At 37.2% G+C, this 16,586-nt stretch overlaps 1 protein-coding gene across 8 annotated transcripts in view; it reads right to left on the bottom strand.

The window, feature by feature from the left end:
• The window catches only part of Epha7 (EPH receptor A7), a 166,860-nt gene extending 160,898 nt beyond the window's left edge, over positions 1-5,962 (bottom strand). For 2 of the 8 annotated variants that reach the window (XR_013425000.1, XM_040283110.2), the window contains exons 1-2: positions 5,580-5,962; positions 1,138-1,202 (exon numbers count right to left, since the gene is read on the bottom strand). Coding sequence is in view for 7 of the 8 variants with exons in the window: in XM_040283110.2 (XP_040139044.1) it covers positions 1,138-1,202; positions 5,580-5,676 (162 nt within the window). In the remaining variant the exon portion in view is untranslated. The remainder of the gene's footprint in view (positions 1-1,137; positions 1,203-5,579) is intronic. The other 6 variants (XM_005340674.5, XM_005340675.5, XM_005340673.5 and 3 more) reach the window with 5 other exon arrangements.
• Positions 5,963-16,586: the final 10,624 nt, after the last annotated feature.

Below are 16,586 nucleotides of genomic sequence, written 5' to 3'. Positions count from 1 at the left end.
CTCAGTGTACTTTTATATTAATCATGAAATATTTGTCACTTTTTCATAATTTATTGTGACTAGTAGAGATAACTGAAATATGATCTAAAACAATCTCTCAAAAATTAATGTAATGAAAACTCTGAATGTTTTAGGCAGATTAAAATTGTCCACATTGTGCATTCTTAAAACTAAATTTCAGTTCAAGATTTATTGATTTTATGATATTGTTCTTCTACTAAAAAATCCCTCTCAGACTTTCATTCTTCTATTTGCAGTATCTAACAGTTTTTATATCCTTAGAATTCAAGCTCTTTTGATTCCAGATTTCCTCATGTGGTGAAGCAAACTTAAGTAACACTGTATGTTCTCCTTCCTCAAAGCACTTTGCCTTAATAAGGGATGAAGAATGTTCCCTATCCCACAATTAGAATTAGGACCGTAAACCATGGCTAGTAAACAAAATGAAAAAATGTTTTTTCTAAATATATTAAAAATATTTAAAATGTCAACATTTTTAAGGTTTATTCCTGTTCTGATGGATTTTTATTGTTACATTTACTGTAGCAGATTTTTATAGTAATATGTCATTCTGCCATCACTACAGATTAATAACAGCAGATATCATATGATATAAATATGGATAATTTTTACAGCAAATCTTATGCCTCAATGTTCAACATATTACATTTTTAGTTACATTTTAGAGTATTTTATAAAAGATGGTGAAACTAATTTTTTTTAAGGATAAAAGATTTCTTACTTTTAAAGAATTACACACAACCTATCTGGTGACTATATTACAGAAGTAAAAAGCAACAACAACAACAAAAGAAAGGTTTAAGTGAGTTTGTCAAGGGAATGTCCCCTGTAATTAGCTAGTATTTATAGCCTAGACCCTGAGGTCTGATTCCACTCACAATAAGAACTCAAAAGCTAAGGTTATAGGGATATTTTTCCCCATTTCCCCAAGTTCTAAATATGTTTTATCTATTGAGAGAAATCAAGTCTCATAACACAACAAAACACTGAACAACATGTTTCGATTTAAAACACTTTAAATATAAGAATGTGAATAATTCCCCTGGGGAACAGAGGGAGATTTTGTTTCTTACTTTAAAGAATAAATGATGGTATTTTATGAGTAGAAGTACGTACCCCATTGGGTGGAGAGGAAATCCATTCCAACTCTGTTTGTTGTGCTTTAGAATCCAGCAGTAGTACTGAAAAAGAAAGTTTTATTTCCAAATGTTACATGAAAATTTTAAACATATCTGTAAGCATTTTAATATGAAATTTTTAATATAATTTCCACTATATGATTTATGATATTCAGATAATTATTTCTATAAATGAATGATGGAAAGAACAGCTACTTTATAAAAGTATACTCTACTTTCTGAAGGAAAAAGGATAGTAAATACTAGTATATTATTTGGTATTCTTTAATTTAAAATATTAAAATAAATTTTAAGACATAAAAATTAACAGTAAAAAATTGAAATGTGATACACTTACTGTACAGCAACTGCAAGTTATAGTTTTATAAACCATTGAACTCTTCAGACTTTCTCAAATACAACAGCATGAATATCACAAGGTGTAATTCTCATATTACCCTTCAGTCAGTCACTAATTTATAATATTCTGCAAATTGTACTTCCTATTTTCTCCTGAGAATTGGAGTTTATTAAAAAAAGAAACTTTTCAATGTTTTCTCTCTTCCTAAAATAACTTATATATACCAAAACTGTTAAGCAATATTACAAGAAAAACAAATTGACTAATATATACAAGGCATATTTTTTAGTTAATCAAACATCAGCTTTGAATATTTTTTTAGATTTCTGAATATTTCAATTAGCAAATTCTCAAAATGGTATATCTAAACTCTGAACTGACTTCTAAAACCAGTTGTATTCCACTTTTTTTTCTATCAAAAGCATAGTGTAATTAATTTAATATTTGTAAAAGCATAATAAATATTGTGAGTAGAACTCATAGTATAATGCATTAGAATATTATACATTGATATACATCATATTTCCAGTTTGATAATTTTATTGCATTTTGGTCAATTACTCTTATAAAGACAACTCTTTGGATCAAACTGGACTCAGAGTTACATAAGTTAATGGATTTAAAAATATTTATCTGACTACTGTATTTTGGCAAATTCATTAATTTAGTCAGAAATCATATGAACATATGTTTTTGGGTATGTAAATACACTTAACATTAACCCTAGCAAAATGTTAAAATTTTGACTTAAAAACATGTAGTTGAATGAGCTTTTTAAATACTGAACAATTCTCAATCACTAGAGGGAAAATGTGTACTACTTGAAAGGTAATGAAAACGTGCTGAGAAAACAAAGGAGCCCTTGATTATGTGTTCAACTGCTTCACACACGTCAAAGTTATTTCCCGTAACTGAAGATAAGTCATAGAGACATCAGTTTTTGTTTCAGTGTTTTACACTTAAGACTGTCAGGGAGTCTATGTCTGAAAAAAAAAAAAATCTTAAACACAAACATTTGACTTCCTATCAATTAGGAAACACTCACACACTTAGAACATATCAATCTGTATTTCCATTTGTCACCATTAACAAATCGTTGGACTAGTGAATTTAAGTGAAAAGTAAATTTTAAAGTTTATTTGTACCCTCAGCAAGAGAAATGAAGCACAAGGAAACTGTGGGTTCCTGGTCTCTTCTTTTGAAACTGTTTGTTTCCGCACTAACAATAGACAACTGGATTCAAAATCCAGGTGACCTTCTCGGGTGGTTTGGGGGAATGAAATTAACATTGCGATTATCCTTTACTGCCATAGCCATTTCAACACCCCTCAGATCAGCCCACTGGTGGGAGCAAAGGGCCACAGTAGGGTGGTGATGACAAACAAGGGAGCAACCAACATATCAAAACAAAACAAAACAAAAAAAAAAACGACCACAGAGCTTTTAATCAGAAGCAGCTCTCAAGTGATCGGTATATCACTTCCCCTGGTCCACTCTCAGGATAAACCCCAAGTGCGTGCTTTATTCTTTCTGTTGGGAGTATCAAGAGCTATCCTCCCTTATCTCCACGGAGGCGCATCCCCGCAGCCGATCCGGACGCGGGACACAGGTTCAGGGCTGACTAGCTCCCCAACCTGCCGCGCGGGCTGGCGTGGGTGGGTGCACGGAAGCTAGAACCTAGAGCGCCGGGACCCAGCCAGTCCAGGGCTGCGCGCGGGCAGCGGTGGCTTGCCGGGGGCGGGGCGGGGCCGTTGGCGGGGCGGGGCGGGGGCTCGAGACCGGCGCGCCAGCCGCGCCAAGCATCCATTAGGCTTTCGCCAGACCTGGGCACTCCAGGGAGCCGGTGGCGCCCTTGCTCCAGAAAGAGCGGGGAGCAGGAGAGACGCTTTCGGGAAGTGTCTCCTCTGAGGGAACAGTGGCGGCTACATTTACAGAAAAGAAAAGCAGCAGCTGCACTTAGCTTCCAGGCGTCAGACTGACTTATGCCCGCCCTTCCAGTAGCGGGAAGGGAAACTGACCTCCGCGAGAGAAAGTGCGTGGGGAGAGTAGAGGAAGGAGGTCCCTTTTATTCTTCCAGCCACTTCGAACCATCCTAGAGACTGAATATTTGCTCGAGGCGCTCAAGGCGCTTACCCCTGTGTGCCACGACGCCGCGGGCCACCTTGAAGCTAGTTCGCTCCCAGAACGCCAGCTCTTGATCAGCACTGAGCTTGGGGAGCTTAGACAGAGAAGTCGGGCGCACTGGCCGACCACCCACCATAGAGCAATCCCCTCCACCTGTCTCAAACATCTCACTCTTGCATTTAGAAAATGCAGGCTCCTAGAATCAGAATCCACTCCACGTAATTTGCACCCAGAAGAGCCAAGCGAGTGAGACATTCTGGCTGCAGGAACCTCTCCCCCTAGTGATGCAGTTATTTATAGCTCAAACTCCTGCTGGAGTCTGCGTGTGCTCAGGTGCTGGTCTTTGCCGCTGCGGTGTAAACTTTTCCTCCGGTCCCGCTACTCAGAAGGAATCACGACAAGGAGACAGGGCTTCATGTTTCTGATCACTAATGTCAAAAGAATCCAAATGTGGATTTTAGTGTGTATGGTTGCGTATTTGTATTAGAGGTCGGTCCCTTTGCAAACACATAACCATTAGCTCAGAGGCAAGGTTTTCTCTCAATGGGTTTAGCGCCAACGGAGAATGCAGATGTGCAGACTGGGGTCACAAGGTCAGGCTATTTGAAAGAGTAGAATATAGCACTGGGTTGGGGGGGAGTATTCAATGAACGAAGAGGAGTGCACGAAGAAAATAAAAGAAGCACCAAATCACTCAGTTTTCAGGAATAGAAATAGCGAGGACCGATACTACTCCCCTTCTTTATTACCACCATGACCTAAATCCAACAGATTCTTGCACTTCACACTTCAGAAACAAGGCTAGTTCGCTAGCCTTGTTATTCGTATTTTGCTTAAAATACACACACACACACACACACATGGATATAGCCTGGAAGATAGGGTTGGGGGTTGTGACACCTATCAGAAGCAAGACACTTCCATTGACAGGATTTATTTTTCCTCAGCTCCAACTACAGGCACCGAAAGGTATTTTACCTTTTGTCAATGGTTCAAAGACGAAGGAAAAATAATAATAATAATAATAACTATACACAGGCGTGTCTAGCTGACCAAATGAAACCGGATCTTCCCACAAGAACTAACCCTAGATCTTCCTCAAGGTTTGGCCACTTGTACTGCAGGTCTCTGGGTCAAATGATTGGAGACTTCTAATCACCCAGCGGCATCCCATTACAAATTGCACAGCTCCAGCCCAACCCCTGCTTCCCCAGCCCTACCGTGCCCGCTGGGCTGCGCTGCCCTATGGTCGCTGGGCCCCGCGCGCTTAGCGCCCTGAATGGAGACATCCCTGCCCGCCGGGCGCGGGGCGCACGCGCCCCGCTTCAGCCACCTTCTAGGCGTTATTGTTCCGCGCCGGCGGCCGAGCGCCAACCGCAGGCCCGCGCCGCCTCCACAGACGCAGTGAGCACTTCATTAGTAACCCGAATGTTCGGAGCTCACAAAAGTCTCAGGTACTCTGGGAAGGCTCCAGGCTCCCGCCGCTCGCTGGAGGGCTGGTGGGAACGCTAGGAGCTGCGCTCCTCAGTCTCCAAACCAACTCTGGCCGCAGCTTCCACAGGAGGTGAACACAGTGAAAAGGGAGAGGAGGAAAGGGGTGAAAGGAGAGATGTGACCCGCCCGAGGTCCTAGGGAATGAAGCTCACCGGCTGTCCCTTTCACCCCACCCCTGCACCCTCCAAAGCCGCTTCTGCCCTCCGGACTGCCAGTGCTTGAAATCTCGCTCCCACCGGATAGACGGCCCCGGGCACCGGGCTGCAGGAGATTCGAGCAATCCTGGCTAGCTGCCTGCCAGTCCTCCAGGAGCTGCCTGAGCGGTGAGGGGGCGGAGAGCCGGCGGGGGAGGGTCGACCGGCGCCGGAGGCGCGGCCGGCAGCGCCGCGGACGAGCCGGCTCGTGCAGGTAGACAGCTAAATAAATAAGTCAGAACAAACTTTGCTTTCCCATCGCCTTACCTTCCTTCGCAGCCTGCGCCTCCCCCGTGTGTGCAAAGCGGAGCAGCCAGATGTAGCATAAAATAATCCATGAAGGGTACCGAGTTTGAAAAACCATGGTGCATGAGCAGGTTTTATTTTAGGTTTCAGTTATCTTGAGTCGCAGCTTTTTAAAATGCTGTTTGCTCCGAAGTGGGTTTCTATTATTATTACTGCACTCCTTGCATCGATTCCCCTTCTCGGTCCCAGGCCGGCTGCTCCACGTTTAGATTTTTTTTAATTTCCCCCCCTCCTGTTCGTTCGCACCGTGTTTGCTGCCTGCAAGTCTCCGACTGCAGACCGGCCGCTTGCTCCACACTCCAATAATATCAATTAGGGGGGAGGGGGCGGGGCTCGGATCCGAGAGCCTCCGCCACTCTGACTGAGTGGCAGGCACAGCCGGCCTGCCAGGAGGCGATTCCCAGGGCCGAGGGGCGGGTCCCAGCGAAACGGCAGTCTCAACCTCGGGGGCGGAGTCCGAAACACGAGCCAATCGGCGCAGAGCGGAATCAGGTTGCGGGTCCAGGATTCCCTCCAGGTTCTGGCTCTGCTCGCGCTGGATGCTCGGAAAGGGAGGATGAGGATGGCAGCCGACTGGTGTGCGGCTGTGGGCGCTATGCTTTTAGCAACAGCAGCTTTTTGTGAGGCCGAATAAGTCGAGAATAACGCTCTCAATTTACAATCCTGTTCATAGCTCTGCTCCTCGTGGTTCTTTAGAAACCAGACGCAAAGCCAGCCATCTCTCAGCTACCAAGCCTGGAGCCCGGACAGTGAAATGAGCTGTGCCTTTAAATAAAGTGTCTTTTACTTTTTTGTTCCAACCTCCGCGAGTCGGGTAACTTTGGTTTTTGCCATTTTTGAAAAGTTTAGACTTCTCTTTTTCTGTTACTTCAAGGGCAGTCAACTTGGGGCACCATCCCCCCCTCCACACACACACACACACACACACACACACACACACACACACACACACACAATCTCTGGAAGACTAAAAGTACCCAAATGTATTATGTTTAAACAGTGTTTTCAAGAGTTTGTTTGCAACAACCCTTGGCAAAAGAAACAGGCATAGAGAAAGGAAGTCTTTTGTTTTAAGCTTCCCTTCATCTCCGCCCTATCATTTCACAATAGTTGGTTGACTGAAGTGGGACATTAAGAAGGAACCTTCACAGAATTCTGTATCATTTTTCTTACATCTTTATCATTGTCTGAGGTTTTTCTTGGATTCTTACACTTTGATCATTTCCCATTTCGCTGCATAAATTATTCTTAATTTTAAAGAAAGCTGCCATGTATCAAATCCATAAAGCCAGACCTTGATTTTTCTCAAATATTTACTGTTTTCCGTAATTATGCCATAATTATTCTATGAGTATGTTTCAAAAGAAAACTGAGAATAAAAATGTAACCATTTCCAGTTGAATTCATCCAACCCGAACAAAAAGGATAACTGCCTAGACAAATCTGTTTTCTATTATACAGTTTTGGACACTTTGCATTCAAGAGGTGGGTAATATAATAAGTGAAAGAACTTTACAACTTTAATTGCCAAATCATCAGTTTTAAAAGTCATAGAGTAATTTGATCATATGTTTAAGTTGAGCATCTTTTTTTTTCTTATTCTATACTTCTTCCTTTAAAAAAATTCTCATTCATTCATTATTTACCTTTATTTCTGATAGACAGAAAGTTTGCTCCTGTCTAAGACTCCAAACTCTTCCTATCTGACTTATTTACAAACATAATCTAAATTGGGTTATTTTTGGTGTGTATACTTAAGATTTCTCATATATTACAGTACCCTGGTATTTTTTTTTCAATGGTAAATCGTCTCTGTAGTTGTTAGTTGCCTACTAAATTACACAGAGGAGAGAAATGAAATTTCCTCTCTAACCTCTTTGAATCTGTACTTTATTTTTTAAATGTTACATGTTCCTAGCCATTACACCTAGTAAATATTTTAGAAAATATACTAAAAGCATCTCAAGTGCCTTTTGAAAGATGCATAGAAAATGTAAACTGCTTAATAGATTAATCTTGAAAACAGACAAAACAATATAGGTATAGCACACTTGTTCGAAGATGAAGCACAAATATACCCAAATAGTGTCAAAATTATAAGGTAAAACATTAGAGTTAAAAACATAGATTTCCATGCACAGATTTTAAAATGCGCAGAACCACGCACTCCCAAATATTAAACCACTTCTAATCGTCAAAATAAATTCTCCAGGACTTGAGCACTTCCCCTGGGGTCTCATCCCCACTTCTTAAAGTGACACCAAGGTAGCCTTTAAAGTTTAAAATATTCCTTTTATCTATTGAATGACTAATACTTAGTGATGTGAATACAAATACTCTTCCATTAAATCAGAAAACAAGTAATATTTTTTTTTCTTCTCTGATGATTATGAGTGGTATAGGGAGTCCCCTTATTGCTTCCCCTCTCTGTCAGACACAGGGGCATTTGCAGACCCAATTTTATTTTTAGAGACAAGAAGCTTCTCATTAACTATACATGTGCCAGGCTGCTGACTGTTCTCTCTGCAGAACTGTACAATAATATGCAGTTTTACATTTACCAAACTCCTTTCTTTTGTACTGTATCAGCATATTGATAAGGAAATCACAGCATTTGATTAAAAATTGACAGTCAAGAAGAGATTGTGTATTATATAATATTATACAACATATGTTTTAATGTACAAACATATACTGTATTTGACTAGCAGTAAAGCATATATATCTATTTCTACATAAAGCCACTGAAGTAAAAAAATAGCAAAAAGTTTCAGATTTTAAAGTAACAATGGTGAATTTTTCAAATCAATTAGAAAAGAACTTTATTTAGCTCGATATCTATTTTATGCATAATATTTCTAGAACAAATTTGAGAAAAGTAAAGTGTGTATAGGTTTAAGTTGAATTAAAAAATAATCAGTTTTCTTGAGTTATACCAAATGATGTAAATAACTAACACAAGTGAACTAAACCATAAATTCTGAAAACAGGTTTTAGTCTTTATGTGTTCATTGAACAATGCAATTCAAAAAGTCAACATGCACTTAGCAAATTTTAAATGAATGAAAAAAGAGTCTAAAACTAAAATATTTGTATGTATATCTCCTCCTTTGTAACATCTATCATAAAGATGCATTGGGATGATAAAAAATACCTGTCTCCTGATGCAAGGAGGATACTTCCAATTTTTATATCCTTTGTGTTATACAATTACTACTAATTACACATAAATGTACATTTGTGAAAATAAATTGGTAAATTCAAGATATCCCTCCCAAATGAAGGTACAGCTGCTATTTTCTTTTAACTTATTATAATAACACTAATATTCAGCATACTATGTACCTCTAGGAAATATCCTCTGATTTCATCACAGAAATAGTTACTTAGAAGTAAATTATAATAACTTCAGGGAGTAAGTTCTATGAATTTTCAAATAAAAGAACAGGCTGTGTGTGTGTGTGTGTTTGTGTGTGTGTGTGTGTGTGTGTGTGTGTGTGTGTGTGTGTGTGTAGTAATGTGCTTTTACAGGGTAAAGAAACAACTGGAGATTTCAGCAAGTTACACATCCAAGGCTCTTAAAGTAAACAGTTAACAACAACAACAATGAAACCAAAGGGCTGTTTCTCAACCTACTACTTTGGTATTTTCTGTCTAAATACATTTATAAATGTATTTACAATGTGAAAATGCAAGTTCGTCACAGAAAAAGGGGTAATTTAAACTGAATTACGGAGAGTACTGTGTAGAATAAACTAATTAGAAACAGAAAAGAAACATTATGTCTCAGTTAATAGATATTATATAAAATTGGGTTCTCTACTTGTGAATTCAGCCAACATGTAAGCAATCTTTCCATTGTGCAGAAAAATCATTTACATATTTACATTAGCATGATTTATGTACTGTATATAAAATATTTATTTGCAGTCTAATGTAAGAATTGTATAAAAGCTAAACTCAAAGATATAGTAATAATTTCACTTATTTTTCTCAGCTTCAGATTTAGCTAATAGTACAGGAAATCAGAAATCAGGAATCAAATATAAAAAGTCATGACCGTATTTTGTGTTCTTATGAAATTCCACCTACTTTTGTGAGGTCAGATAAGTGGGAAAAGATCAGAATATTATTATTATAACACCTCAAATGCAATTGTTTGGGTTGATTTAAGCAACTAAAAGTATTATCTTGATAAAAATTGTAAGAATTCTCTTCAAAGTTCCTTTCAAATTCTCTGATCACTTAAAATATCAAGTGTTGACTCAAATGAATTTTATTATTGGATTGATATTAAAAGACATGAAAGTGACAGTGGAAGTGTGGCACAAAATACTCAAAATCACTTAACTTAAATTTACTATTCTTAATAATTTCTTTTTTCAAATTTGATTTTGCCTGAGAAGGTTCTTTGTTTCCAGTACCTGTACTAATTTTTCCATAAATTGTCAGTGCTTATAAGAAGACCTGGCTTAAATTATGCAAATTACTTCTACATGCTTTCAAGGTTTCTAGTCTTTCAATTTTTCAATTCTTCATCCAGTGGTATTTTAGGTGTCAAGAGATCTGTGATGATTCAGTGACCACCAGGGGGCACCAGACTTCTGGATGGCCCAGCCAATCAAGAGCATACTAAATAAGGGTGAGCTAATTATGGAATTGTGTATCTGTGCATACATGTATATGTATGTACATATTGTGAATATATAATATTTAATCTCATTGGCACTTTTGAGTTTCTTATCCTCTCTGTATTTATGCCCACCTATTAAAAACTGTATGGAAATTATGATATAATTCTAGAGGCCAAATCCGAATGAGCTCAAAGGCACCTACGAAGGTAAAATATATTTCAGAAAAGTTCTTTTGAATTTATTAAGTAAATATATGAAGAACTCTGAGTTTCCAGATAGATCTCAGCTATTATCTTCCTCTCTACCTACTTATCCCAAAGTATTTTACCCTGGAAACAGGGTCATGCAGGGATGGAGCTAGCTCTGGGACTGGTCCATTCAGAGAATCCAGAGTTTTTACACATCCTCTGAATTTCCCATAACTCTCTATCTTGAGGAATATTTTACAGACCACTTCTCATCCTCATCTTCTGCTCTAATTAACACTAAAACTTAAATTATGTCAAAATCATCTGAATAATCTCAAAGCATTTCACAAGTCCAAACAATAAGGGTTTCTATATATCATACTAATGTAGAAGTATTCATGTTATGGAGAAATAAATGCATGAATGGTCTCCCCTGCTTGCGAAATTTTAAAGCTACTGCATCATCTCCAAGGAATAATTCTATATAGTGCCAAAGATGGTGCCTCATAACACCTTTTGACTTGACATGTAGTTGTTCTAGACAATTTTGTTTAGGAGACAAGGACCTCCCTAGGAAGAGAGAACCCTGATCCAATCCGACTTGAGTTTCAACAATATTATATCCCCCAGAAGATTAGGGTGGTTCTCTAAAATTAGGGCGGGCTAAGAATGATGAACACTCAAAGAAGTGCTCATTCTCCGGGAAAGAAAATTCTGAGCTTAAGTTTTGTTGGATGACGACATGTGCCTAAGACTTAAAGGCCCTTTAAATCCTGAAACCCAGCTATGGTGCTTGTGCTGATTATGTAAATATGAATGAAAAGAGATGTCTGTACTATTTTGGTTCAAATGTGGAATGGCATTACAATGGGGAGGGACCTACCAAATAAGATATCCTTCTGGTAATATTGTGTAAAGGCAATTTTCAAAAGTTATACAGTATGACAGGGATCAAAAGTAGAAAGTTAGTACTACACTGAAGATATGAAATCTTATCCCTTTGCACTGAGTATGCTCCCCAGGTTTCTTAGACAATTAAGGAGAGGAATAAAACCCCAGAAAAAAGATGCTAAGTTTTCCCAAATTTGGACAAGCTAACTTTAAAAATATGAGTAACTGTGTTTTTCCTTAATGATGTGAGTCAATCATTTAGAGATTCAGAATCTGAAGAACCTAATATTTCAGAAGTAGACTACTGACCTCAATTTAAAAATAGGGCTTTCAAGCATTTATTAAGTATTTAAAAAGTCATTGGGCATATCAGCAGATAAATAAAGCATACTCTTTACTCAAGAGACATAACACCTATCAGGTTGTTTTTGTGACCAATGTTTCCTTTTAGAAACAGGAAGCAAAAACAGGTAATCTGCCAGTTCTTCTGTGTGTTGATGTTGATATTATCAACAGTGATAATATCTTCTTAATCACTCTATTGACCATAAGTCACAAGATGATTTAGTGTACATTCTAGATTTTGTCATCTGGCTTATCTAAAGTTGTTATCTTTTCCCCTCTTTCTACTCAGATCACAGAGAAAATTCATGAAAATTTTCAATCCATCTCATATTCTCTGAGGTCATTATTATCACTGTTGGATTTCATAGGTATCTTACAGAAAAAGCAACAGAAGTAACCTGGCACATTCTCTGGCTAATTTTAGATTGATGAAATGACTGAGTTCAATCTCCTTTTAATTATTTTAATATTTACCAGTCACTCTTTCAGCAATTGTTTAACAGGAAGGCTTTGGTGGCAAAGTCTATAAAATTTAAGACATGACAAATGTAGCAGAAATTTGCCTCCTTTAAGGATGGATGATAACCATTAAAGACATTTATTGATCTCACAAGTACAATGTAAGGAGAAACCATATTGTATTCCAATGAAGAAGGATAGGACCTCCTAGGAGAGTTTTCTTGGATTTCAACTTGGATTTAATTTTTCTTTACTCATCACATCTCTCTCTTTAACAATTTGTAGTATATTTGCATATCCCTTTGAGTTAAACTTTGGAAAGTGCAATTATTTTCCTAGTTTGAAAAGTTATAATAAATGCATATTTTAGGTGTTTTTTGGAAAATGCCTTGAATCATCATATTTGAAAAAAATCATACTTGTGTCCATTTTATATAACTAATTGTTATGACTCAATCACTTAAACTTATTCTCAAGGGTATAAGACAAGGTTGTAAAGAAATATTTGAATGACAAGTAAAGAAGTAACAAGCTTAAAATCAATGCTAGAAGTCTGCTTATTCAAATACCTCAAAATATGAACAATATTAACAAAAAATGTTCTATTCAGCTTTTTAATTTTTTATCAAACTTTAATCCTTAAAAATCCATTTTAACCAGAAAATTAAACATTAATTATAGTATTAGACACATATTGTAAAAACATCTTTAAAATTCTAAATAAAACATTAGTGGGATAGTGTACTTTTTGTATAGTTTACAAAATGCATTGTTCATATTTTCTAGATTTCATGAAATATTTTCTCTAATTATACTATTAATTCAAAATGTATTCATTTCAGAGTTCACCATTATAAGGTATTTATTCCAGTGTTAAATGTAAGTGCTTATCATGTCATAATTACTTCTTTAAACATATCTGATTTGAATCTCAAACATAGATCCAAGAATATTTACCTAACCGTATACCCATGCCATGGATTGTTTCCAAAGGACTACATGATTCATAGACTTTGTATATTTCTATGCACCCATTAGATGAAAAATGGTTTCCATCTTATTCCTATCCAAATTAAGCCTAGCTTTTAGGAAGGCAGCTTTCAAGGAACTTGTGGTACATACATCCTCAAAGAACCATTGTTTAGTTCTCAAATCAAGGTCTCCATTAGGTTTTCCAAATCCTATTTTCAAGTTTCTATTTTAGGTCCATCCTCACAGATGAATTTCCAATTACCCACATCCTTTTAATGGTAACCTTCTCAGGATATTAGTTGTATGCTTTTGGCCTTGCTACTTGTTAATAAACCCTCTTGGTGTGAACTGCCTGCCATCTACTGAGTGTCAACTGCTCTTCAATGCCTGACTTTTCCTGCCATCTGTTGACAATTATTGCCATTTTTTTTCTGTCTGAATTTATCTGAGTCCACCATTTCATTCAGTACCATTTTTTTTCAAGTCAAAATATATATTGAGCAATATACCACCCACCTTCCTCAGCTACTTTGATTACACATAGATCTGGGTATTTTCCTTAGCAACCCTTCATATATTTCATTCCAGGCCTGACCTCTTCTACTCTATTTCGTTCTTCTATATTTGGCCAACAATGCCCCTTCCACATCATAAGGTACCAGAGATGTATTAACATCAGATTTTAGAACAACACAATACAGGTCACGTGTAGTTTCTGTAGCTTTAGAGCATCACGTTGCAGTCATCATACTATAGTAGAAGAATGGTTTTAGAATTAAGTTAACCTTTTTTTCCTCCCTTCATTTCCTTCTTCATTCTTTTCTTATTTTAATTCCTTCCTTTCCTCAGTTCATCAACTTTATGAAAACCTTCTGCTATGTTTGGGCTAGGTACAGATATGCAAATCGCATAAGAAATATTTTCCTTTTTGTTCCTCAAAACATACTTATTTTAGTATGCGGCAGAAATATACACAATTAATAGATACTGCTTTTTAAGTGAGATAGGTGCTTAGATAAGTATATTCTGAACATTAAATCACACTAAAAAGAACATCCTTGGTTGGCATTTTATACTGACATTGGGCTGCAAATAATAGCAAGTCAGACAAAGGCTATGGGGAAAGAAGATCTCAGATAGCATGATAATTTGTAAAGTGCACAATGGGGAGGATGTAAGTTACACTTTTTTTGAGGAAACAGAAGCTACCTTCGGCATTTTAAGCTGAAGGAATTTAATTTGAATTATAAGATGCTTACAAAACTTTGTAAAAGTTCTTATATTAGTTATATATAACTGTATAACAAATTAGCCACAAACTTAGGGTGCTTAACACAACCAGCATGTTTTAATCTCATGGTTTCTGTGGGCCAGGCATCTAGTACAACTTAGCTGGGTTCTCAGGCTCAGGGTCCCCCAAAGATTAAAACCATGGTGTCAGTCTGGACTTTGGTCACCTTAAAGTTTTAGGGTGGTTTTGCTTCATAACACATCCATAACTGTTAGGTCTCAGAAGATTCACTTTTGAGATCACTCAAAGTGACAGGCATCATTTTCTAAGTGGCTGCTAACTGAACTTCAAAAAATTATTTTCTATATATTAGTAACTCAGAAATTTAGGTATAAAATGCAGCACTTGAATTTAAAATCCATTATCTATCCCCTAGATGCCAAATGAATCTGTTAACCCTCCCCGCCTGGGGTACTGCCCATGCAGCCAGAGTAGAAGGCATTGTTCCTGTTCTGGAGCACTCCAGTGGCTCCCATCTCACCTGGTGGTGAATGTCAAGTTCATTAACAGCTAACATAGTCTCACTAAGCGGTCAACCCTTCCCCTGATCCATTTTGCCCATTCTCTCCTCTTTTTCCATCACACTGGTTTCAGCTCTTCTAATGAAGCAGTCCTGCGTCTACCTCAGGACTTCTGAATTCCTTTCACCAGCTATGTAATTCCTCTAGACATTTGCATAGATAATTCCTTAGATTTTACCATAATCCCCAAATGCTCAATCCTGAATGCCATAATCCTGAAAGATCAAAATCCCATGTATCTAAAGTTTCTGAAGTCTAAAATCCCCAAAGCATAAATCCTAAAAATGGAATCCTGAAAAAAAATTAATTTAAAAATTATTTAAAGGACATTTATTTCCACCTTTAAAAGGATTTATTTGAAAAACATAAAAACATGATAGAACACTTTATAAATCACTTTATACAATAAAATAGGCAAAATTAAAATACATATATTCAGAAAGATAAACACTCAGGTGAATCCCATATTGTAACAGCTATGAGCAAATAGACCTTATTCATAAAAAAGGCCAAAAAAGAGAAATATATAAATACATACCACTGTGATTGATTTTGAGTATACACAGCTTTATAACTGTGGTTATCAGAAATACTGTATAGCCAAAGAGAATTTTCTTTTGAAAATTCTAGGTCCTTCAAAAACTATAATGGGTCATGACTGCAAATGTTGTCACCCAAGGAACAGAGATGTTAAGCAAGTTTATCTCGCATGAATGCAGGTATACAAAGAAGAATCTCTTCATTCAGAGAGGAAGTTTCTACATTTTACATACATGCACGATACTTACACATAAGTATAACCTTGTGATAATGCACTCTTCAGAGAGTCAAATTTCCCAAAAAAAGCATCAAGTGAATTAGAGCTCTCTAAAAGCTAGCAAAGTCATACCTCCAGTATTGGACATGATGTGATTATGAAATTTGTAGCATACTGAATTGTAAAAATACAATGCTAACAATTTAAAGTAGTGGGGGGGAACTATAAAGAAAATTCAGTGAATAAAATTTTATATTACAATGACAGATGGTGAGTAATTGCTTAAAGGGAGTCCATAAGAGCTGGCCAACTTTTATACTCACTAGCTATGTTTTGAAATCTTGCATATCGTGGAAGAGTTGCTTTTATCTTTTAGGGCATGTCTTACCTTGTAGTATATGTTCATACTCATTTTTAATCTGGAGGCTCCCCTGCCCCATCCTCAGAGATTCACTAATCTCTTCAGGAAACAACCTTACAGACACACTGAAGTGCCAAGGTTTCTAGTATTCACTCCACCTAACATGATGTAACTATTCTCCAAACAACTGAAAATGCACCAGTCCCTTCTCAAGAATTTATCTTCTGCGCTTGTTTTTAGTTTGGATTTTGCTTTGTTTTGTTTTCCTATGAGAACTGTATTTTGAGGGATTTCAGCTTTCAGGATTTCAACATTTGAGATTTTAATCTTTTAAGATTGTGATTCGGGGGATTTTAGACATAGAGATTTTATACTTTAGGAAGTTTGATCTTTCAGAAGTTATAGCTTTTGGCATTGTGTCTTTCAGGCTTTTGATTGGTACCATCATTTGTGACATTGTCACCTCTTTCAGTTCTACTGGATTGTCTCTTCCAGCAAAAGTTGTACTTGGACTTCTCTATTCCTTTTTTTCTTTTTTTCACAGATATT

The sequence above is a fragment of the Ictidomys tridecemlineatus genome, chromosome 8 (genome assembly GCF_052094955.1).
Source record: "Ictidomys tridecemlineatus isolate mIctTri1 chromosome 8, mIctTri1.hap1, whole genome shotgun sequence".
Lineage (NCBI taxonomy): Eukaryota > Metazoa > Chordata > Mammalia > Rodentia > Sciuridae > Ictidomys > Ictidomys tridecemlineatus.
Note: the sequence above shows the minus strand (reverse complement) of the source record. Positions and strands in the feature narration are given on the sequence as shown.